This window comes from Grampus griseus (assembly GCF_964374135.1).
Source record: "Grampus griseus genome assembly, chromosome: 12".
NCBI lineage: Eukaryota > Metazoa > Chordata > Mammalia > Artiodactyla > Delphinidae > Grampus > Grampus griseus.
This window is the reverse complement of record NC_139006.1, coordinates 72,258,278-72,282,928: the sequence shown is the minus strand read 5'-3', so window position 1 is coordinate 72,282,928 and position 24,651 is coordinate 72,258,278. Positions and strand designations below refer to the sequence as shown.

General features: G+C 40.8%; 1 protein-coding gene across 1 annotated transcript in view; it reads left to right on the top strand.

The window, feature by feature from the left end:
• Positions 1–24,651, top strand: part of ATP8B1 (ATPase phospholipid transporting 8B1) — a 113,103-nt gene that overhangs the window by 76,126 nt on the left and 12,326 nt on the right. The window contains exons 7-21 of the mRNA XM_082668149.1: positions 778–850; positions 965–1,035; positions 2,669–2,751; positions 2,872–3,030; positions 3,200–3,288; positions 5,370–5,560; positions 8,159–8,367; positions 9,809–9,852; positions 10,499–10,655; positions 16,533–16,721; positions 18,440–18,552; positions 20,194–20,358; positions 21,105–21,216; positions 22,213–22,288; positions 24,352–24,484. Coding sequence (XP_082524275.1) covers positions 778–850; positions 965–1,035; positions 2,669–2,751; positions 2,872–3,030; positions 3,200–3,288; positions 5,370–5,560; positions 8,159–8,367; positions 9,809–9,852; positions 10,499–10,655; positions 16,533–16,721; positions 18,440–18,552; positions 20,194–20,358; positions 21,105–21,216; positions 22,213–22,288; positions 24,352–24,484 — 1,864 coding nt within the window. The remainder of the gene's footprint in view (positions 1–777; positions 851–964; positions 1,036–2,668; positions 2,752–2,871; positions 3,031–3,199; positions 3,289–5,369; positions 5,561–8,158; positions 8,368–9,808; positions 9,853–10,498; positions 10,656–16,532; positions 16,722–18,439; positions 18,553–20,193; positions 20,359–21,104; positions 21,217–22,212; positions 22,289–24,351; positions 24,485–24,651) is intronic.

The following is a 24,651-nucleotide window of genomic DNA, read 5'->3' as shown; positions in this document are numbered from 1 at the left end:
CATTACTTTTAGATATAATGCTATTGCACACCTAATAGACTACAGTATAGTGTAAACATAACACTTATATGCACTGGAAACCAAAAATTTCATATGACTCGCTTTATTGCAATATTTGCTTTGTTGTGGTAGTCTGGAGCTGAACCTGCAGTATCTCCAAGGTCTGCCTATACTATATTTTAAAACTTTTAAAAAATGTTGACTTGTTAAGCATTTAAATGGGTGTTTCCAGTAGAATTTAATACTGAAGGAAGCAATCTTTTTATTTTATCAATATCCTTAGGAGATTCATTAGGAAAGTGGTACACGCTCATCAAAAAGATAACTTTAAACAGTAGAGAGGAGGCCAGCACTAGAGCTCCATGATGATTCCAGGTGGCCCATGTGGGAGCCATAGTGCATCCCTGTCCTGGGACTAGCGGGTGATGGATAACTGAGAGGAAAGGAAGGAGAAGGGCTGGGAGTACAGGACATGAGCAAAAACAGAGGGGTGGCATGTGTCTCCTTCCCACACATTTAAGGAGCCCCCATTGACCCTCAGTTATACAACATAGAATGGAAAGGACACATCAAAGTCAGCACCGCCATTGTTCCTTCCTTCAGAGGAGATGACGGTCCTGTGACCCCTTAATCATCAGATGGCTGAACTTCTGGCACCTTTTCCCTGTGATGTATATGTTTTCCCAGAATCTTTGGCTTCCAGACAGAATAATTCCAAATCCCTTGCCAGTAACTTTAAAAAGCCACTAAACTATCATTTTTTTTTTTAATATTTAGGTTCAAAATTGCCAAGTGGAAAGAGATTCAAGTCGGAGATGTCATTCGTCTGAAAAAAAATGATTTCATCCCAGTAAGTGGACAAGCTCTGCTGTCTCATTCCTTGCCCTCACATCTGACCTGGTGCTCAGTTTTGCCTGGGGGGTCGGGGTCTCTCTGTGTTATCGGTGTGTTTTGTTTCAAACAGGCTGACATCCTGCTGCTGTCCAGCTCTGAACCTAACAGCCTCTGCTACGTGGAAACGGCTGAACTGGATGGGTGAGTGGGTCTTACCTGGGCCTGTTGGAAAGCTAACCTTTGGAAGGCTAACCTTTGTTACATTGAAAGCTGTGCACTTGGATGAGAAGCCCTGAGGTCTGGCCTTACCTCTACCCCCTGCTGGCTGCCCAGCAACCTCTGTAGGAGACCAGCCTCTCTTTGTCTTTGCCTCGTTAGTACCTAGAAGGACCAACAGTAAGACAACAGTGGTCTGACTCCCTAGTATACCAGCTTCTCTTTGCCTATTCCATCGCCATATTTGAAAGTCCATTTTCAGGGAAAGTAGAAGGTTTGATGACACAATGTATGCCTGAGCCCTTTGTAAGCTGCTGATCAGTGCTCAGACACAGATGAATGACTATTAGTATCTGTTTTGGATAAAAAGAATAGATTTCTAAAGTCTTTGCCAGTGGACTATTTTCCCCCTTTGTAGGTTTTGGTTATTATGCTACCACTTGAAAAGATAAACTGCCATTTTTGACCATTTTGACCAGTTTTCAGTATATTTATGGAGTGCTGACTAGATTGCATTAGTTTTGTGTAGTAGCTCATTTAATCTTTTCAACAACCCTATGAGGCAATATTATTATTATCTCGAAGTTACTCATGAGGAAACTGAGGCACTGGAGGGAGGCCGCCTGCCCAAGGTCACACAGTGGGTGGCAGAGTTGGAGTGCTACTCCCCTGTGCTCGCTCCCAAGGCCAGTGCCTGTGCTTTCCATTCTGGCATGAACCCCTTTCCCCACACCCTAGATGTGTGTAAGCTTCGTGATGGAGAGCTGAGATCATCTGAGTAAAAACGAGGCTTTCTTTGCTCTATACATCAGTCTGTTGATTGTTCAACCTTAACTGTACAACAGCTCTTATTCCCGTGAGTGAGAGATTCTAAAGTTTTACAAAGATATAAAATGCTAGCATGCTCTGTCAGAGCAAACAGAATGGAAGGTTGAGAACCACTGGTCCACTTCTTTGTGCATGGAAATCCCCAGTCAGTATTTGTGGAACTTGAAAAAAGTCATTCATCGTAGTAAGAAAGGCTTGCTTTCCAGAGCATGTGTGCGCAGCCTGGCCCCGCGTGTCCTCTTGCATGTGCCTAGCCTTCCACTGCGGTGGGAACATGCCAAGTATTGGGGGTAAGGTGACCATGTCCTTTTTTAGATAGAATTAATCTTTCAAAGACATAGGATCCAGTTATCACTCTAGAAAATATTAAATTGATAGAGTCTTGACCCTTTCAAACACAAGTGTGTTTTGTAGAATTATCTTAGTGTGATTAAGTATTAGAAGCTAAGTTTTTAAACAGCAGTTTGATAGTTCAGGTTGGTGGTAAGAATTAAGTTAGTAAGAAGTGGGAAAGGAAGCTTCTGGGTACCTCTGTCCTACCCAGATTGCCTCACTGTAACAAACAGCAAAGGGGGCCAACATTTCCCAGGTCAGGGATTTTAATCTAGTTCAGGGGATAACTTCATCCAAACCTGAAGTTCCAAAGTGAACAGAGAGTTTGAAAATAGAAAAAAACTAATTATTTACCTTTCACTTCCAGGTATGCCTAATGTTACTTTGTACAATTTTCTTTAACTTCCTGTTCGAACTCTGACATTTGTTCATTTAATTTTTTTTTCTCTTCCTTTAGAGAAACCAATTTAAAGTTCAAAATGGCACTTGAAATCACACACCAGCATCTCCAGAAAGAAAATTCATTGGCAACATTTGATGGTTTGTGCAAACATGTCTTCCTTTGTTTCAAATTTTCATTGCTTGATTCAGTCCGTATTCATTAAAACCAGAAAATCTTTCATATGTGAGTACTTATGTAGATCATATCTCCTTTAAAAGGTTTTATTGAATGTGAGGAACCGAATAACCGACTAGATAAGTTTACAGGAACACTGTTTTGGAGAAATACAAGTTTTCCTTTGGATGCTGATAAAATTTTGTTACGCGGCTGTGTAATCAGGAACACTGATTTCTGCCATGGATTGGTCATTTTTGCAGGTACTTTCTGAGTCTCTTGGGAAATTGATCTGTAGGCTCATTAAAAATTTAAAGGAGGAAATTGATTTTATGTCCTTTCTCCGTTGAAACCAAAGAAAGAGTCATTTTATTGACATGCCAGTGAATTGATTTTCCCCATTGTTGATCATATTGAATTTTCCATTTTTAGGTGCTGACACTAAAATAATGAAGAATAGTGGGAAAACCAGATTTAAAAGAACTAAAATTGATTACTTGATGAACTACATGGTGTATACGGTATTTATTTTCTGTTTTGGTAGATTGCTGTCTTTTGGTCTAGATTTGTTGACGCAGAGAAGTCTTATCTCTGTAGGCCAAGTAGGAAAGTTCACAAGGTGCACCAGAGTTGGGGGGGGGGGGTGGGAGAGGAGGTTCCCTCACCTTTTCTCAGAAATGCTACATTTCTAATTGGAGAATCTCCCTGGGAATGTAAATTTCAGTTGTTGGGTATCCTGAGTTGATGAGTGAAGTGATCAGTTGGGAAACCAGGGAGCCTTAGATAAGTTAGTGGGACTGGACTCCTAAAGTCAATGTAGGGTTGATTTTACTGCTGTTAGTTTCCCATAGGGATAGTTCTGTTAAAAGCCAACCTTTTTTTTTTTTGCCCCCGACATGTACTGTATGAGTCCAAATATAAGGCAAATTTAGGTATAAGTTCTCTCAAGGGTCCCCAAGACCACCCCCAGTTTTGATGATTCACTAGGAGGACTTATAGAATTCAGTGTATAGTTGTCCTTATAGTTAGAATTTATTATGATAATTCTTGCTTATTACAAAGCAAGATCAGCAAAGGGAGAAGGCTCATGGGGCAAAGTTCAGAGGAAACCAGGCGCAAGCTTCCAAGAGTCCTCTCCCAGTGGGGTCATACACACCCAGTGGGGTCATACACACCAGACACACTTAATCCTCCCCAGTAACAACTTGTGTCAGCCCATGTGAAATGTTGGTTATACCAGAGAAGCTCATTAGAGACTCAGTGCCTGGGTTTTATTGGGGTCTGGTCGTGTAGGCACTTATCTGCCTGGCATGTACCAAAATTTCAGACTCGCTAAAGGAATGTGGGTATTCAGCATAAAACATATTGTTTTACACAAATAGTTAGGCACAGTGAGCCATTCTTGTCAGAGAATAAGAAATAAGGAATCAGGAAACCCTTCCAAAATCTAAGTTCCCAAAAGCCAGCCAACAGTCAACCTTGCAAACAGGCCTTCTAAGGATAGCAGTCTCAGGACTGCTATGTTAACTGTTCTGCATGTAGCGTGGCCCTAAATATCAGGCAGTCCTCCAGTTTGCCAATGAGAAGTTTTTTCAGGTATTTAGTTTAGTTTGGTATGTTCACAGGGGAGGTGAATTCCAGGTCCTTCTAGTCCACCATTTTGATCAATCTGATCTAGTTTAATTTGAATACGTAAACTTTTAGAGACTTATAATACTTACAGTACTTCAATTGCATATACATATTCAAAATTACATAAAAGTAATATATTAATTTAAGGACAATTTGTTTTTCCCTGCTCTCACATTTCATGAAAGCTTCATTTGAACTTTTCTGATGCATCTTCCATGTCATTGTCTTGGTTATGGTGTGAGCCTTCACAGGTGCTCATCATCTCTCCTCTGTGCCAAGTTCTTTTGAAATAGAGCACTTTCGGAATCTGTGTCCAGAAAATTAAATTTTCCCCTGGAAATTTTATTCTTACCCACAAATAACCAACTAGCACTAGGGCTGTTGACTTTTTTATTCATCCCTTCAGTATATGCTCAATTTCCACAACAGAATACTTACTATATGACTTCTTAAAGGATCGTAAACGTTAAGTGATCATTAAACCTTCAGGAATAATTACCCAAATCTGGGTAAAATTTTCTTGCCTTCTTCTTTAAAAAAAAATCATTTCCTTCCAACATTTTCTATACGTATCCCAATTTAGCATTCTTTGAAATTGTTTCACGCTAAGGTAAGGTGTCTTTCCCAAACAGCGTGCTATTGTTCAAAGGAAAAGTAATTGAGAGGATGTCCAATAATATGAGAATATTTAAAGATTTGAATGTAAGATACCACCTTCTCTTCTGAAAGATAATTTTGGGAACAAAACCTCACCTTATATGTGGTATGTAGGATAAATCAATCAACCATGGAAATAAATAGACTTTCAAAGCATTCTTATGACACTGTTTCTATTTTAAGTGTGTTGTTTTTACAGACTACTAAATTATCATACATAAGGAAAGTATTGATAAGATAAACTAGCATCTATAAAATGCGTGGGGTCGATAATGCATCTTTCGAATAAACTTAACTGTTGAATGTCTTTTAGATCTTTGTTGTCCTTATCTTGCTTTCTGCGGGTCTTGCCATCGGCCATGCTTACTGGGAAGCTCAAGTTGGCAATTATTCTTGGTACCTCTATGATGGAGAAGACACCACACCCTCCTACCGTGGATTCCTAAATTTCTGGGGCTACATCATTGTTCTGAATACCCTGGTGCCCATCTCTCTCTACGTCAGGTAAGGCTGTCTTCTCTTTGGCCTTTTGCTTTAATGGAAGAACACAGTACATCTTCCCAACTTAACACCTTCAGCTCTAGCAATTCTTGTTTCAAAGGTCATAAGGAACAAGTAAGAAAATAGCTTTCATTTCAGATTTGAGGGTGATACGGGGAGAGGAAATTAACGTTGGTGTGTCTGCTCTGTGCCAGACACAGCATCTTTTATCTCGACCTCTTGATAGGTACGGCTACCAGATTCAGAGATCAAACTCTACTCCTTAGTCACTTGCTTGGCAAGATTCCTTCTTGGTGGGCTCCAAAGCCCAAGCATCAGAAAGAGCTGTGTGAAGATTTACAACGTCGTGGAATAACTTGGTTGTTTTCCTTTTCAGGAGCCTTCCTAACCTCTTTTCTGTGTCTTCCTTATTACCACCTGCTATACCTATTGCTTGGAAAACTCACTGGGCTTCCTGAATGCTGCCTTCTAATGGGAATACCACTCTCCCTGCCCACCGTCAACCTCTCAAAATGTTCTGTGTTTCTCATCTCAACCTCAACCGCGATAAGAGTCAGGATCGTATCTCTGACAAATGGTCATCACCTTGTTTTGTGATATTTCGGACTTGTTTTACTTTTTCGTTTTTTAATATCAAAGTTCACTATCCCTGGTCATTTGAACTTCAGACCGTTGGGAGAGAAATGGTGCCTTGAGATATTCCCAGCATTCAGAGCTTCTCTTAGTTCCGAGAAGTAATAGCCCAGAGGCATATAGAGCCACATGCACACCTGTAATTAGAAGCATTTATTTTATTTTAATTTTATTACATGTGCATTTGTTTTATTTTTAATTTTATTACAGGTAGTTACTATTGTTCTTTTAACATGAAGTAAAGCCCTGGGGAGCCATGTGTTTGCAGTTATTTAAAAAAAAAAAAAACTGAGATGAGTTTTACCTTTGTTAGGGGAACTATTATACAGATGACTTTGTCTCTATCTATAAATGTATGTTATAAAATAAACCGTATATGTAGTTTTAGGTTTAAAAAGCCACGTCATGTGACTAATATGATTTTCTTTGTTTCTCTTGGAAGTAAAGGTCCTTTCAAACTATAAATCGATCAGGTCATTTCAGATGGTATCTCTGCTTTGTTTTTAACCCTACAGTCTATTCATTCAGAAAAGACTCACTGAAGCCACACTATACCCACAAGGCCCATGTGATCTGCTGCTCTGCCCTCCACACCCAACCATAACCTCCAGCATCTCTACCCACTCCCTGGACTCCCTCATCGCTAGCCTCCTTGAATTCCTCAGCCATACCAGTGCCTGCCACAGGGCCTTTGCGCCTGCTCTGACCTCCACCTGTAACATGCTTTTCCCCTCCGTATCTACATGGTTGCTCTTTCATTTCCTTCAGATCTCTGCTCAAAAGTCACCTTATCCCCCTGGCTTTTCCTGACCCTCTCTTTCTTAAACATCACTTCCTCTGCCTGTCGGTCTCCAGCTCCCCTTACCCTGCTTTGATTTTCTGCAGAGAATTTTCATCACCTGATATACTGTGTGTTTACCAGTTTATTTATTTGTCCATCTCCATTAGAAGGTAACCTCCTTGAGAGCAGGGTTTTTGTCTCTTTTGTTTACTGATGTGTCCCCTGTACCTAGGATGGTGTCTGGTACACAGTAGGCACTCAGGAAATACAGAAGGGAGGAGAGAAGGAGGGAGTTATTTTTCCATTTGTTTAGCTTATTATAGACACATCCTTTGCCCTCTGAACAGTTGCTGGATGTGTAAGCACCTTTCTTACATAGTTGAGATAGATTTAATCAGTTATAGTTTTTAAATGGAAATTATCCTTTTAGAATATCGTATTTTGGACATTCTGTAACCTTGTAAGAATTTAGGACTGTATACAAAATGGATAAATGACAAGGACCTACTGTTTAGCACAGGGAACTATATTCAGTATCTTGTAATAACCTATAATGGAAAAGAATCTGAAAAAGAATATGTAAATATAGGTACACGTTCCTCAAAAAATATATATATATCACTGAATCACTTTGCTGTATACCTGAAACTAACACAATATACTTCAATTAAAAAATGGTTAAAAAAACAATTTAGGAAAAAAACATGCTTTAGGGGTTATTTGCCAAAAGCCCTTTGTCCCACTTGAGAGTACACACGGGTGTATAATCTAGTGGACCCTCACTCCCTTTGTCCTCCAGTTGGGGGCAAAGGTGAACATGCCTTTCCAGTTGTCTCTGAGTGCGATGGGGAATGAGAGAAAAGAGTAGAAGCTGTCACATCCTAGGGTGCCCCCTGCAGTGTTACCATGTCACCCGTGTGGGTGGCGTGTTCTGAATGTGGGGTGCCGTGGCCAGATGTGCTCAGGAGTGAGTAGGAAATCACACTGAGAGGACACTTTGACCCTGAAGCTGGAGAAAGATGTGTTTGGTCAGGAGAACCCAGAGACTGGGCACATGGGTCACCGCAGGGCTTGTCTCTTTGTATCAATAGATAAGCAGCTCACTCCTGGCGCAAAGCTAGGACAAGATCCACTGCCTGCCACTCATATCTGAGAGCTCGGTCAAAAGTAATCTTTTGTCTTCCTAGCGTGGAAGTGATTCGTCTTGGACAGAGTTACTTCATCAACTGGGACCTGCAGATGTACTATCCTGAGAAAGACACGCCCGCGAAGGCAAGAACCACCACGCTGAATGAGCAGCTCGGGCAGATCCATTACATCTTCTCTGACAAGACAGGGACGCTCACACAGAACATCATGACCTTTAAAAAATGCTGCATCAATGGGCAAATTTACGGTGAGTGGAAGCTGTGACTCAGTCCCTGGGCATGTGTGACCAGAGGCTGCCTTCCCAGAGTGGCTCGGGGAGGTCAGGAGTCAGAAATAGGTACACATTCCGCAAAAATGTAACTTGTCATGTGACCCAGCAGTTCTGCTCCTGGGTGCACACCCCAAATGAACCGAAAGCAGGGACTCGAGCAATATGTGCACACCCATGTTCGTAGCAGCATTATTCACAGTGGTGAAGGTTTAGAAGGAACCTGAGTGTCCATCAGTGGACGAATGGATAAGGAAAATGTGGTATATACACACAGGGATTTTATTCAGCCTTAAAAATGAAGGCGATTCTGAAACTTGCTACGATATGGATGAACCTTGAGGTCATTCTGCTAAGTGAAATAAGCCAGGCACAGAAGGACACATATTGTATGATTCCACTTATTTGAGGTACGTGGAGGAGTCAAATTCAGAGACAGAGAGTAGAATGGTGGTTGCCAGGGGCTGAGGAGAGGTAGTGTTTAATGAGCACAGTTTCAAGTTTACCGGACGAAAGAGCCGTGGACATGGATGGTGTTGATGGCTGCACAGCTGTGTGATTGGACTTTAGTGCGGCTGAACTGTTCACTCAAAAATAGTTGAGAGGGGGCTTCCCTGGTGGCGCAGTGGTTGAGAGTCCGCCTGCCGATGCAGGGGACGCGGGTCCGGGAGGATCCCACATGCCGCGGAGCGGCTGGGCCCGTGAGCCATGGCCGCTGAGCCTGCGCGTTCGGAGCCTGTGCTCCGCAACGGGAGAGGCCACAGCAGTGAGAGGCCCGCGTACCGCAAAAAAAAAAAAAAAATAGTTGAGATGGTAAATTGTATGTTAACATGTATTTCACTACAATTATATTTTAAAAATTGATTTCCATTTGATATTCTGAAATGTGCTATAGATTCAAGGCTAATGCTGTATTCAAATAGGGTGCTCTAACTTTTAAAGAAAAACGATATAATTCTTTTAAAAGCTGTAAGCATAACATCATATGCTTTCCACTTGGAGGAAACTTTGTGCTGTGTATGGTACTTTCCCAGAACATCAGTGAGGAAGGTGGGATGCTGAGGGCTTGAGGAAGGGGTTCTCCTCTGCGTGGGTGGTGGTTCCTTCTGAGCTGGGGGAGGGCGGCGGTAAAGCACTTCATAGGACGTGATTCTGGCCCCAGGGGAGATGGCAGTGTAGACGGACACAATTTGCCAGTATTTGAACCTCTAGACCAGAAACCAGCACACTTTTTCTGTAAAGAGCCAGATAGGAAATATTTTAGCCTTTGCCGGCCACATATGGTCGGTATCAAATATCTTCTTTGTTATGCTTTGTTTGTTTTTTAAAACTCTTGAAAAACCATTCTTAACTCGAGGGCTGTCCAGAAACAGGCTTTGAGACCCGTTGACTCAATTTGTTTTGTCCTGTTTGTTCACAGGAGACCATCGGGATGCTTCTCAGAACAGTCATAGCAAAATAGAGGTGAGTCCTTTCACTTAGGAAATCTCTTGGGTTGTGTATGAGTTTCCTGGGCTGTAACAAACCACCATAAAATGGGTGGCTTAGAGCAACAATAATGTATTCCCTCACAGCTCTGGAGGCTAAAAGTTTGAAATTAAGGTGTCAGCAGGGCCACGCTCCCTCTGGAGGCTCTAGGGCAGAATCCTTGCTTGCCTTTTCCTAGGTTCTGGTGGTTGCCTGCAATCCTTGACATTCCTTGGCTTGTGGACTCAGCACTCAGAAGTCTGCCTGTGTCGTCACATGGCCTTCTGCCTGTGTGTCTGTGTCCAGATTTCCCTCCTTTTATAAAGATACCAGTCATTGGATTAGGGCCCCCCCAATCCAGTATACCCTAATTTTGATCACCTCGACCAAGACCTTATATCCAAAGAAGGTCCTATTCCCAGGTACCAGGGGTTAGGACAACATATCTTTTTGAGTGGACACAATTCAACTCACAACAGGCTGTGTTAAGACAGATGTGAGCCTCTTGACACTTCAGAACGTGTTAAAATCCTAAGGTGATGCTTGCATGAAGACACGGCTTCAGAGAAAAGTTCCTGTCATTTGTGAAGCCCAAGTTGTTTCTTTTAAATCACACTGACTTTTCCTCCTCTGCTTCTTTCAGCCAGTGGATTTTAGCTGGAATACGTATTCCGATGGGAAGCTTGTATTTTATGACCATTATCTCGTCGAGCAAATCCAGTCGGGGAAGGAGCCGGAAGTGCGACAGTTCTTCTTCCTGCTGGCGGTGTGCCACACGGTCATGGTGGACAGGCTCGACGGTGAGTGTGGCTCTCGCATCTCGGACACTGGGGACCAGTTTTTTTAGTTTACGGGGAACTCGTGCTTGGGACTCGAATGCACATATAAAGAGTTGTATGAACTAGAGGTGTTTCAGTTAGGTTTCAATTATGATATTTTATACCCCAGAGAAGTGCATGGCTTACATGGCATACTCCAGGGAGCCTTGCCTTCTAGATCCTGGGTTCTATTTCCCATAGGTAATTCTTTGCCAGAGATATCCTGCAAAAGGCGTTTCTGATATAAGCTTTCTTCTTCCTAAAAAATATGATTGGTCTGTTTACCCAGAGGGCCAGCTGACAAAACAGTTAGACCAGGTCGCCTGAGTCCTTTTTTTTTTTTAATCCCCTCTGGGGAAAAGAAGTGAATGGATAGCAGTGCAACTGTCTTAAAGTCCTTCTCCCAGGGATCCTGTCACATATTTCAGAGAACCCAAATACCCTCAAAGTAAATGACTTCTGAAAATTCCCATCTCAACCTGGTGAGATTTAAACTTTAGAATCACAGGATCGTATGAATTATGATGGTATATCACGTCAAGTTTCAAATGATTGCAGCCTGAATCCACATAGCATATTGCAAATCATCACTAAATTAATTCAAAGTACAAATATAACAAGGTGTATACATATTTCCTATAATAACAAATATTACTGTCCAAAGGAAAAATAAAAAGAGAGTTGTGTGCGTGACAAGTTTGTCGAATCTCCACCCAAACGACGACTGTCTGTGGGCCCCTTCCACTAGATGGTATACGAGCCAGCAACCCATGAAACAGGCTCCTGGCCTCCGGAAATATACATCTCCTTCACAGTTCTAGCGCCAGATGTGTTTATCACTTTGGAATTGAAATCTTATCAGTAAGAAAAATGATTGACTCTTGCATTATAACAGAAGAATCAAAATCTTCTCGCTATCTGAATACTTAATATTTATGAAGAGTCACACCTTATCTGGATGATAAGGGGACTTTAAACTTGGACAGTCTTTACTACAAAATAATTTCAGAGAGAACTTATTTTTTACATTCAGATATGTTTGGGGTTTGAAGTAGTAGCAGCCAAAAGCCTAGGCCTCCTGAAGGTGCCTTTTTCTTTTGAAGGAACATAATTCGTGTGTATTTGCATGGGAACAAGCAAGTTGACTTGTAGATTCCTCTGAAGAATTCTATTTTTTTTAATTAACCTTTTTTAAAAAAATTGAAGTATAGTTGATTCACAGTGTTGTGTTAATTTCTGCTGTACAGCAAAGTGATTCAGTTATACATGTAGGTACATTCTTTTTTGTATTATTTTCCATTATGGTTTATCATAGGATATTAAATACAGTTTCCTATGCTATACAGTAGGACCTTGTTGTTTATCCATTCTATACAGTAGTTTGCATCTGCTAATCCCAAACTCCCACTGCATTCCTCCCCTTCCCTCCCTCTCCCTCGGCAACCACAAATCTGTTCTCTCTGTGAGTCAGTTTCTGTTTAAGTTCATTTGTGTCCTATTTTAGCTTCCACAGATAAGTGATATCATATGATATTTGTCTTTCTCTTTCTGACTTCACTCAGTATGATGATCTCTGGGTCCATCCATGTTGCTGCAAATGGCATTATTTCATTGTTTTCTTATGGCTGAGGAATATTCCATTGTGTATCTATACCACATCTTCTATTCATCTGTCGATGGACATTTAGGTTGTTTCCAAGTCTGCAGCATTCTTAAATGCAGCTTGTGCTAGCTTTGTTAGAGCAAATTTGTCGAGTATTAATGAAAGCTAGGTATCTTGTCACCTATGGACACAATGATACATTATATAGATACACATGTGCATTCTGGAGAGAGCAAAAGGTGCCCTTTTGTCATATGCATTCTCCACTTTAATCAGCCCAGCGTACAAACGAATGTCCTTTTCTGTTTCCTGATGCTGAGGCTTCACATGTAGTGGATGAGATCTCCAGAGGAGAAATAGACATGAAAACGAAATGTGTAGAAGCTATTGGAGGTAAAAGAAACAATGATTTTGGCTTTGATACATAAAAGCACCTTGAAAGGGTCCATTGGAAGGGACCTTGGGAGTAACTCCTCCAAATGTTATAGATGAGGAAATTCAGACCAGAAGCACCAAGACCTACCTGATCTCAGACAGCATGTTAGGACTCATTTTAGCTGAGTCCTTCCACTCCACCATGCTGGTGTGCCTCTGCTCTTGCACTCTCACTTTCCCTCTTTTACAAGAAGAGTAGAGATTGGCTCGTCTTTTATTATGCATAACATCAACAGTGAGAGGTGAGAATCTTGTCACGTATGCTCAGCAGAAGGCTTGTGTGGCCCAAGTGTTGAGTACATGTAGGGCACGTGGAGGCTGAGTGTGGAGGAGCTGCATTGGTTTTCTGTTGCTCTGTAGTGGATCACCCCAAGTCAGTGGCTTAAATCACCCATTCATCAGCTCACAGTTCTTTAGGTCAGAAGTCTGGGCACACGGCGTGACTGGGTTCTCTGCTAAGAATCTCCCTAGAATCAAGGTCAGGCCACGTTGTCAACTGGAGATCAGCATCCTCTTGCAAGCTGAGAGCAGGATTCAGTTCTCTGTGGGTGTAGGACTGAGGTCTCCATTTCCTTGCTGGCTGTCAGCTGGGGCTGCTTTCTGCTCCCAGGGCCTCCCTCCTTCCTTGCCACATGGTTCCCCCTGTCTTCAAACCAGCAGTGGAGACTCTCCCTTCCATCAAACCCCTTTCATGCTTCAAATCTCTCTCTCCAGGAAGAGCCCCGTCCCTTTTGAGGACTGACCCAGTTAGGTTGGGAACACCCAGATAATCTCCTTATCTTAAGGTCAACCCTGATCTGGACCTGAATTATATCAATAAAATCCCTTCCCAGCAGTACCTTGGTTAGAGTTTGCTTGAGTCACTGGGAGAAAGTGTATGTGTACACAGGGTGGGGAGACACACCTTGGGGCCATGTAGCCTCCTGCCTCCTGCAGAGGCCATGGGAGAGAAGAGTTCGAAAGGCTTGGAGGCAATTTCTTTGCCTGAAGCCCTTTAAGTTGGGATGAACCATGAGATTATGATTAGAGAGCTGAGTTTTAAGAGTTTGGAGCCAGGACACACGAGATGGGTGAGGAAACTGAGGACCTGGGTTAGCGTGGAGTCTTTGGGAAGGATGAGAAAGTAACAAATGGCGGGGGTGGGGGGATAGTCAATCTGAGACGTAACTTGTTTCAAGACTGGTGACTAGAAGATTATCAGCCAGAGGAAGCTATGAAATCAGGATAATGAGAGGTGGAGTTTGTTGTTTCAGCATCTATTTTATTTGCATCAGTTCTGTGATCCACAAATTAGTCTGTAAAAGAAAAGAAAGTCTCTTTGGTTGTGTCTGAGCGTGTGGTAAATAAAGAGTTTTCTTCAGAAGAGGTTTCAGGAGGTTAATTTTTAGTCCAGGTTTCCTCCTGCAAACATAAAGTTGGAGTTTGGACCAGGTCTCTGAAGTTCCTCCTGTCTCTATTAGTCTGCAATTCTGTGATTCCGTTACTAGAACAAAATGGAAGGATTTTCTTTTAATGATAAAAGTATCAGTGTTCTCTCCAGATATGATTGTCTTACTCATGGGAACTTTACCACCTTTTATCATTTTGTTCCTTTTCTTTCTGTTGGAAATAAGTTTGCCTTCAGTATGATGCAATATATCCCTGCCAGCGAAACTTGCCGAAGGGAGGGGACTGTGTTCTCACTGCTGCTTGTTTAGCTGTGGTTAAATATTTTACCCTCTGGCATGTGTGTGTGTTTGTAGAATGGCTGGATTTAGCAAGTACATTCATAACTTCTGGTGTATGACTTTCTGGGTGAACAGAATGAGAGAGACCAACCTAACTGTCATCTTTAATTACTATTTGGGAGTGATTAATATTGACTTAGAGTGAACCACCTGCGCATGTATGTGAAGGGAGTAGGGTAGGGACGGGGCGTTTAGCTCTACCTACAGCTGTGCACCCTGGGGCATCCGCCCCCTCCCCATAGACGGATGGGGTAAAGAACTGCCCATCCATCTATGGGTGCATCCTGATCATACCATGGTGGAAAACGAAATGCCTTTTCCTGTGGAAATTCATCTGACTATAGAAATACTTTTCATTCTACTTTGAGATGGAAGAACTAAGAGTAGAAAAATAGAAACTCTTGGATAGGCGGAGCTTTTTTTTTCTTTTAATTTTTTACTGAGGTACAACATGTAAACAGAGACAAGCATATAGCTCGTTTTCACAGGTTGAATACTCCCTTGTCGTGAGTACACAGATTTTTACAAACAGAACATTTTCCATCCCCTAGACATCCCTTTTATGTTCCCTTTCAGTCATTGCCCCTCCAGGGGTGACTACTGTCCTGACTTCGAACAGTGTGGGTAGGCTTTTGTCTGTTTTGCGGTTTGTGTAAATGGAATTATGTGGTATGTACTTGGTGTCTGGCTTCTCCACTCAACATTGTGAGATTTACTCCTATTGTTGCAATTTAGTTGTGAAATAAAGGCAGTTTCCCATTATATAACTTTCAAATATCAAGATATTGAACAGATTGATACATTTTGAGACTTTTTGAATCATGAGAATATAGCTAAGTTGAAGAAAGCACACTCTTCTAGAGGGAAGATAACCTGGTACAACCCTTTTAGAAAAGAAGTGAGTAAAATATATGCCAACAGGTTTAAAATTTACCAATATTCTTTACCCCAGTATTTTCACGACTAGGAAGCTATCCTTAGAAAATAGAGTCAGAAAAACCTTTATACACATACAAAATGCTTATTACAGTGTTTTTAAATTATTTATTTATTTTTTAAACTTTTTTTTAGTGGTTTGAAAGAAGGCAGTTTTGTTTGTTTGTTTATTTATTTATGGCTGTGTTGGGTCTTGGTTGCTGCAGGCGGGCTTTCTCTAGTTGTGGTGAGCGGCGGTCACTCCTCGCAGCAGTGCACGGGCTTCTCATTGCGGTGGCTTCTCTTGTTGTGGAGCACGGGCTCTAGGTGCGCGGGCTTCAGCAGTTGTGGCACGCAGACTCAGTAGTTGTGGCACACGGGCTTAGTTGCTCCGTGGCATGTGGGATCTTCCCGGACCAGAGATCGAACCCATGTCCCCTGCATTGGCAGGCAGATTCCCAACCACTGCACCACCAGGGAAGTTCACAATGTTATTTTTTAGAGTAAAAAAATTGGGGGAAGGAACTAAGTGCCTGTAATAGGAAAATGGTCACATGTTACATTCACGGGTTACATTCCTTTAAAATAACACATAGAAAGACTTTTTTTAAAGCTATGATAACATGCTCAAAATACAATGTTAAAATAATCAGGATGTAAATGTATATTTAGCATGATGGAAACTATTACAGAAATAGGCATTTCCAAAAGGACTGGAAGAAATGATAACAATGTCAATAGTGTTGTTTTTCCTCTAGATGGTGGGATTATGAGATTTTTTTTCCCCTATTCTTGGCCAGATTTTTCTTTTTTTTTTTACTTCTAGTTTATATCACTGTTTATGATTAGAAATAAAAGTTTACCTTTTAAAAACTTTAAAATTAACGTTGGCATACTCCTTAAAAATCAGTGACTTGTTTTCTTGAGGCTGATTTGGGCTTTGCAATACAGTTGGTCCTCTGTGCCTGCAGATGCGGAACACCAGCTGTATCTGCTGTAGTCTGCCATTTTATAAGGGACTAGAGCATCCATAGAATTTGCCTGGGGGTGCTCCTGGAATCAGTCCCCTGCGGGTACCGAGGGGTAACCATACATCCTCACCCAGCACGTGAACTGCACTGGTGAACCCTTGGTGGTGAGCTCAGCTTTTCTCGTTTTCTCTCCTGCCTCGCTTGCTAGGTCAGCTCAACTACCAGGCGGCCTCTCCTGACGAAGGTGCTCTGGTAAGCGCCGCCAGGAACTTCGGTTTTGTCTTCCTCACCAGGACCCAGAACACGATCACCATCAGTGAGTTGGGCACTGAGAGGACCTACAGTGTTCTCGCCATTTTAGACTTCAACAGTGACCGGAAGCGAATGTCTATAATTGGTAGGTCTCCCCTCAGGGTATGTCTATGAATGGCTCATTGAGATGCTGCCTTTCACACATTTTATTTAGCGACACCAGGATAAAATAGGCAGTGAATGAACCCCTTGGCTCCCGGAGGATTTCCGCAGGCTTGTCCAAACTAGTGTTTTCTTTCTTCATTCTACACCATGTCCATCACTCGAAGGGACAAATGCAGTAGATCTGAATCCTGCAGATGTTGGTGTATCTTCAAAGATGTGGGCTGCCAGCTGTGGAATCTGGGTGGCAGCACCGTGGGTGGTAGACCCACATGAGCTTTTATATCGTGAGTCACTCTGAGGACTTCTGCTGGAGGCTTGAGGGACACCAGGGAAGGGAGAGTGTAGCAGGAGAGGAGCTCTGAGAAAAGCGAGGCTGTGCTTAGGAATCAAAATCATACCTCCAGCCCAGGCAGCCAAGTGGAGACAGTGATCACTTCATAATACTGAAATAATTTCAAACTTACAGAAAAATTGCAAGAACACTTGAAAGAACTCCTGTATTTTCTTCCATATCCACCATTGTTAGCACTGGTCACAAATTCTTTGTCATTATCATTTACAAGTTCTTGTTTTCTCAGCCATTTGAGAGTCAGTTGCAGATCTCATGCCCCTTTCCCCCAAATACTTAAGTAGGTATTCCCTAAGATCGGGAACCTTCACCTATTTTTATATACAGTACACTGATCAGACTCAGAAAATTTAACATTACAGTATTATTATCTGTACAGAACGTTTTCGAATTTTACCAGGAATTCTCTTTCTGATTCAGGACCCCACCTAATATTCCATATTGCGTTCGGTGATTGTTACTCTAGTCTCCTTTATTCTAGAAGAGTTCCACAACCTGTTTTTGATCTTTCATATGCTGACATTTTTGAAAAGCCCAGGCCTGTTATTTTGTCGAGGGTCCCTCAGTTTGGGTTTGTCTAATGTTCCCTCATAATTAGATTCAGATGACGCACTGTTGGCAGGAAGGGTACGTAGATCGGTGCCGTGTCTTTCCCAGCATATCACATCAGAAGGCGTGTGACTGCTGGTCACATCAGCTTGGATCACTGGGTTAAGTGATATCTATAAGCTTTTCCACCATGAGATTGACTTTTTAACCAAAAAGATATATAGGTTTAACTGCCTCCTGAACTCGGATTAGGCTCATTTTACTGAGTGCTTTCTGCGTACCCAGCACTGATCTGGGCTGATATCATGCCTGGCATCTACCTTAGAGAACTTAAAATCTAGTTACTGATGAAACACGTAATACAATTAAATTACTGCAGAGATCAAAAAAGCCAAGAAAATGGTCACAAGGAGCGTGTTTTGGTCCCAGTATTAAAGGCAGTTAAGTGTTGTGGGTTTATAGGTAAGAAAGATTCCCACTGGCTGGCATGGACAAAAAAGGGTCTATGGAAGAAGCTAGCACATAGTACGGAGTCAGTGAATATTTGCTGAAAGAATAAGCAAGGCTATGGAAAACTGAGCTGACTGAAGGAATCTTTTCATATTTATTTCACTATTACATTCTATGTAGACAGTGGCTTACCATCGTTGAGAGCAACATTTTTCTCAGTACATTGCTGATTTTAAACTAATTATGAATGTTTAGCACTGTAACACTTCAAATTAACTTTATGAATGTACTTTTCTTTTAAGAAATCAAACATTAACTTTTTTATTTGCTTTTCCTTCCCTTGCTACTAGTAAGAACCCTAGAAGGCAATATCAGGCTTTATTGTAAAGGTGCTGACACTGTAATTTATGAACGGTTACATCGAATGAATCCTACGAAACAAGAGACACAGGATGCCCTGGATGTAAGTCTCACTTCCACTCTTTATGCCACAGATTCCAAACTTATTTTCTGGTACTATCCCTTAAGCTGGAATGAAAGCTCTCTGTTACCTGTTGACCTTTCTATTGTCTTGGTGTAGTTGAGTGGAAAGAGCACCAAAGTAGGAATATGTTCTGTCCCTGATGCTGACTTCCTAGGAAATGACCTTGCTACCTCTTCCCAGCATCCAGGTCAGCAGTATCTACAGGACTGATCCAGGAGAAAGACTGGTCTTTCTTCTGGTGAACTCCAGCAAGCTACATAACCATCCTGTGCCGTAGTCTCCAAGAATTCCAACGTCCTAGTGTACAGTGAAGGAAAGAAAGCATTCATGTATGATAGGGCATGACAAAGCAGTGCACTGGATAACCAAGTTCTGATATCTTTGTTAGAGAATCACTTTGGTCTTCATTACTTCAAACTTGCTATTTTAGGGGACTATGTACTTGGTCCAGTGATACTGCAATTATTCAGAATGCTTCTGGAAATTTCTCTTTTAGAATCGCCTACCAACCCTTATATTGTTTTGCTTATATATAATGATGGCAATGAAGTATGGAGCATATCTGTCAGATCTGGTGTCCCAGTTCTGCCTCTTTACTTGTTTTGTGCCCTCTGGGGGGAAATGGTTGATGTCTCCGATGAATCATTAATTGCCTGTGTGTAAGAGGAAGGGGATAATTCCTACCATGGATGGTTGGTGCAAAGCCTCTTGGATGAAAACCATCTTGCACAGCCCCTAGCACTTAGTAGGTGCTTAATAAAGGGTTTTTTTCTTCCCTTCACTTGATGGGTCAGAGTTTGGGGGCCAAAGGTCCTTCAGAAAGAAGCCTGATGAATATGATGTTTAGTAAGTGGGGTCACATTTTAAGGTTATATATGTTACTGAAGCAGTTACACTGGATAATTTCTCATGAGGAGATGAACAAGGGCAGTCTAATCAAATACATGCAGAACCTTGCAAAGAGTCTTTGACAACAGACCCTCAGTTGGGTGAAGCAGTTCTGCCATTTTGGGCTAGATAAGATGTGATTGTGAAGTAATGGAACATTTTTACTGGTTCATATTTAAGCTATTTAAATTGGCTTAAATCTGTTCACCATGATTAAATCTTCCAGACTCTTTCATTAAAATGTTTTATCTCAGCTTTAACAGTGACTCATGTATTTCAGAATTGGTTTGAGGGAATAATGCTTGGTTGAGAGTTCATAGTTGATTGGACTTGTAACAGTTTGTAGAAACAAATTATAAAGGTGTCAGGTCTGGTTTACAAAATCATTATACCCCAAGGCAGCTTCCTTGGTCTGTTATTTTCTTCGTTAAGAGAAAAAGGGTTTTTTTAATTCTCATGACAAATGAGATATTCTCATTTCTCAAGAAAGATATGCTTTTCCCTTGAACTAATTTCGGAACGACGAATATATTCCTAAGATATTGAGAATACTTAGAAAAATAAAGTATTTGTTTAATCTCCTCTATGGAATGTATGTGTACAGAATTCATCTTTCACAGTCTTTTAAAATTCTCTTATTGTATTATTTCAAAGTAAGATTTCAAACTTGATCTTGAATTACATAAAATTAACTATTCTTTGGGTGAATGGATTGTCTTTTAAATTAAACAGATCTTTGCAGGTGAGACTCTTAGAACCCTGTGCCTTTGCTATAAGGAAATTGAAGAAAAAGAATTTGAGGAATGGAATAAAAAGTTTATGGCTGCAAGTATAGCCTCAACCAACCGGGATGAAGCTCTGGATAAAGTATATGAGGAGATTGAAAAAGACTTAATTGTGAGTTTTAACCTTTGTAACTTTCTCCTTGATATTCCAAACAGAATTGGAAATTTTATTAAGTTTTATTACAGTTTTGATCTCATGCTTGAAAGAGAATTCCAACTTCAGTATTTGAAATTGGTGCAGTGGATCTAGGTCACCTGAATTTCTTTTGTTCAGCAAGCAAAATAGGAGTTGCCATTAGGAGAAACCAAATGACAGAAAACACGATGAGATTCTGATTCTGTTATTTTTATATCACTTAATAAATTCACTGTGATTTGTATGCAGTAACAAGCCCGCATATACTTATTACATTGTGAGAATTACTGAGATGATTTATATTTTGCAAAATCTTGAAATGAGAAAATATACTATTTGTTAAAGAGACTTTTTAAAGTTTAAGACTTACTGCTTTTAGTGTTTATATTAAAAGGAAATGTTCAGTGAATAGTTAGTATTGACTTTTAGCAAGAGAAATTGGCTTGTGTCCGTGTAAAGTAGTATACACACAATGAAAGTATCTTTTTATTGTCTTTGATTTGTACTTACATTTTGTCTTGGTGAATTACTTTAAGAAGAAATTTTTGGCTGTTTAGTTTTTGATGAGTATGACACACGACAGCCTTCCCAGTTAATGCTGGCCACTGGCCCCAATAGAGCACCAACTGGGGTGTATTTAGTCCTTTTTACAGTTTGGCAAACTGCAATTAAGAACATTTTTGGCTTATTTGCTAATTCCTTTCTTTTAATGTACATTTCAGCTATTGGGAGCAACAGCTATTGAAGACAAGCTACAAGATGGAGTCCCAGAAACCATTTCAAAACTTGCAAAAGCTGACATTAAGATCTGGGTGCTTACTGGAGACAAAAAGGGTAATTTAGTTTGCACGGAAGCATATCTGTCAATTCACAAATATTCATAGCTCCTGTTTCCCTTGCTCAAGGTGACCTCACACTTTCCATCCTCTACAAACACTGTCTGTTTCTTTGGGACAGAGACTCTTTCCCTAAGAAATCCTTCTGTTATTCCAGCCCATCCTGACCGCATCCTTCCCGAAGCTCCCTCAGTAGCAGAGTTTACTCCTTCAAATTGAGCTCTTTGTCGTGTCTTCCTGATTGTGTTTAGTCTTCTCTCCCCCACCAGATGTGGGCTGCTATACTGGGCTGCTATACTCTGGTCCCTTCTGTCCTCCCCAGCACTTTGCCACCTGTTGGGCACAGAGTAGAACAGTACAAAATACTGAACAACAACTTTTGTTTTCTTGCCCCTTTTACTGCTTGAAAATTATAATGAAAATTTTATACCCAAGGGAAGATTTTCATTTTTAAATTTAGAGCTCAACAAGTTGTTTTTATTGATTCTTTACTTCAGAAGCCTCCCATGGAAAACTAGATCACTTCTCTTACTCTGATTGACATAGTTGATGGGTTACACACTTTGATAAGCTAAGGGATTAAGTCCTGACCTAAACAAATAATGGTGGTGGAAGAGGGGGAAAAAACCTCCAGTAGGAACCCCATGTGAGGGCTTATGGAAATGGTTATCCTTCTCCCCCATAACAGAATGATTAAACCACATGAACTAAATGTGTTCAGTATTTCAATCAACATTGATTTATTAAATAACCGGTTTATGTATTTGATATATAGCACATTTTATTATTGATAACATCTCAACCAGACTTTGACTTATTACATTTACTTTATTACAGAGAAAGGGATTTTTTTTATGTGATTTCTAGACATTGCTACAGAAAAACAACATATCTGATTGAATCTGGTTCATTAATTGAAAAAATATCATTACTAAAGTCCATTATTAAATTCATCGGTAGGAATGACATTTGACTTAACTTTTTTCTGTTGCAGAAACTGCTGAAAATATAGGATTTGCCTGTGAACTTCTTACTGAAGATACCACTATCTGCTATGGGGAAGATATCAGGTGGGTAAAGGGCCTGCAGTATGAGAATGTCACGTCTCATTTTTATAAAAGCAAGACTAGACCCAGTAGACACAGCAGATACAGAGAAATGGGAGCTAGAATGTGTCAGTTGGCACAGTTTCCTCAAGTTTAAATGAAGCAAGGAAACAACAGGCAGCTCCAATTCACCATGTTTCGACCTTATGTTGTAGGAAAACCTGGGGCCTTGTTTGCCTTTTCAGGGGCCGTTTTTCTGTATTCCTTGGAAGCGCTCAGTGCTTGTCTGCTGAAAAAGGAAGTGGGCTTGAGACACCACTATTTAGTATGAATTATATACGTATTTTTTCTCTTCCAGCCTTTAGTGACTTGTCTTGATCACTCCTTATTTTCAACTTGAAAATGAGAATTAATGTGGAAAGTGAATAATAAATACCTAATCTTCTAGTGCAGTGGTTTTCAACTGGGGTAGGGGAGGTGAGGACTTTGCCTTCTGGGGAACATTTGGCAATGTCTGGAGACATCTTTGACTGTCACGGTGGGGAAGGAGGGGGGTGCTCCTGGCTTCCAGGGGGTAGAGGCCAGGGATGCTGCTGAACACCCTACAGTACAATAGACAGCCACACGCAACACGGAATTAAGTGGCCCAAGACGTCAGTAGTGCCAAGGTTGAGAAACCTGTTCTTAAAGGTGAAGAATAAAGGCTCTATGTGTGTAACGAGGAAAACTCTGGCTGAGATTTCGGAGTCCTGAGTCCTCATTGCAGTTTTCCCATCAACTCGCTGCAGGCAAATCACGTTCTCTCTCTCGGGCTTGATTTCCTTATTTGTAACGTGAAGAAATTGGATATTTACAGTCCCTTTTACTCCAAAATTCCACGACTCATTTTTCTATCCCATGAGTGAGTCGTATGTGGTCTTCTCAATAATTTGTTGATATAAAGCACTGAGAACATCTCAAAAGCAGACATAACTGTGTGTGGAAATAAGTTTTTTTCTGCCCAACAGTGGTCACTGTTAGTAATACACTACGGTTCACCCCTGTGTATTATAATTCCGATCAAGATTGCCCTCCTTCTGTTGCTTGTGAACACATTTTCAACTGTATCTTCCTTTAGCTGCCTTTGGCAAATAATGAAGTACCGTGAACATGGTGCCTCCGTGGTGGAGGAATCAAGACTTAGTAAGATTATATGCCACTTAATTAAAAAATGGCCAAAGGACTTGAATAGACATTTCTCCAAAGAGGACATACAAATGGTCAATAAACATATGAAATAATGCTCAACATCACTTAGCATTAGAGAAATACAAATTAAAACCACAATTTCACCTGACACGGATGGCTACTATTTAAAAAACACAGAAAGTAACAAGCCTGGGCAAGTATGTGGAAAAATCTGAACCCTGTGCACTGTTGGTGGGAATATAAAATGGTGCAGCCACTATGGAAAACAGTATGGTGGTACCTCAAAAAAATTAAAAATAGAATTACCATATGATCCAGCAATCCCACTTCTGGATATATATCCAAAAGAATTAAAAGCAGGGACTTGAATAGATATTTGTCCACCCATGTCCATAGCGGCATTATTCACAGTAGCCAAGAAGTGGAAGCAACCTAAGTGTCCACTGACAGATGAATGGATAAACAAAAATGTGGTATATCCATACAATGGAATATTATTCACCCTTAAAAAGGAATAAAATTCTGACATATGCTACATGAATAAACCTTGAGAACAGTGAAATAAGATAGTATTAAGTGAAATAAGCCAATCACAAAAAGACACATACGATTCCATTATATGAAGCAGAGTGGTGATTACCAGGAGCTGGGGGGAGGGGAGAAGTGGGGAGTTGTTATTTAATAGGTATAGAGTTTCATTTTAAAAGATGAAAAAGTTCTGGAGATTGGTGATATGAATATACTTAATACTACTGAACTGTATACTCAGAAACAGCTAAGATGATAAATTTTATGTTGTGTTTTTTACCACAATTTTTAAAAGATTATATGTCAAAATTGTCTCACAGTCAAGGGCCTGTTCATGGTCTTGTACTTTAAACACTTAAATTTTCCCCCAGTGCTCTTCTTCACACAAGGATGGGAAACCAGAGGAACAGAAGTGGAGTCTATGCAAAATTTGTACCCCAAGTACACGAACCTTTTTTTCCATCTGGTGGAAACCGTGCCTTAATAATCACTGGCTCTTGGTTGGTAAGTATTAGTGTCTCTCCCTTTGGCTCAAACTGAAGCAGGTCATTCTGGACCAATTTTAGATGGTGTGTCATATTAATTACCAACCTAAAAATCTCTTAGCCCATAAATAAAGTGCAATTTCCCAAGTCTGAGAGTTTATATGATACATGTAATATTATATGATA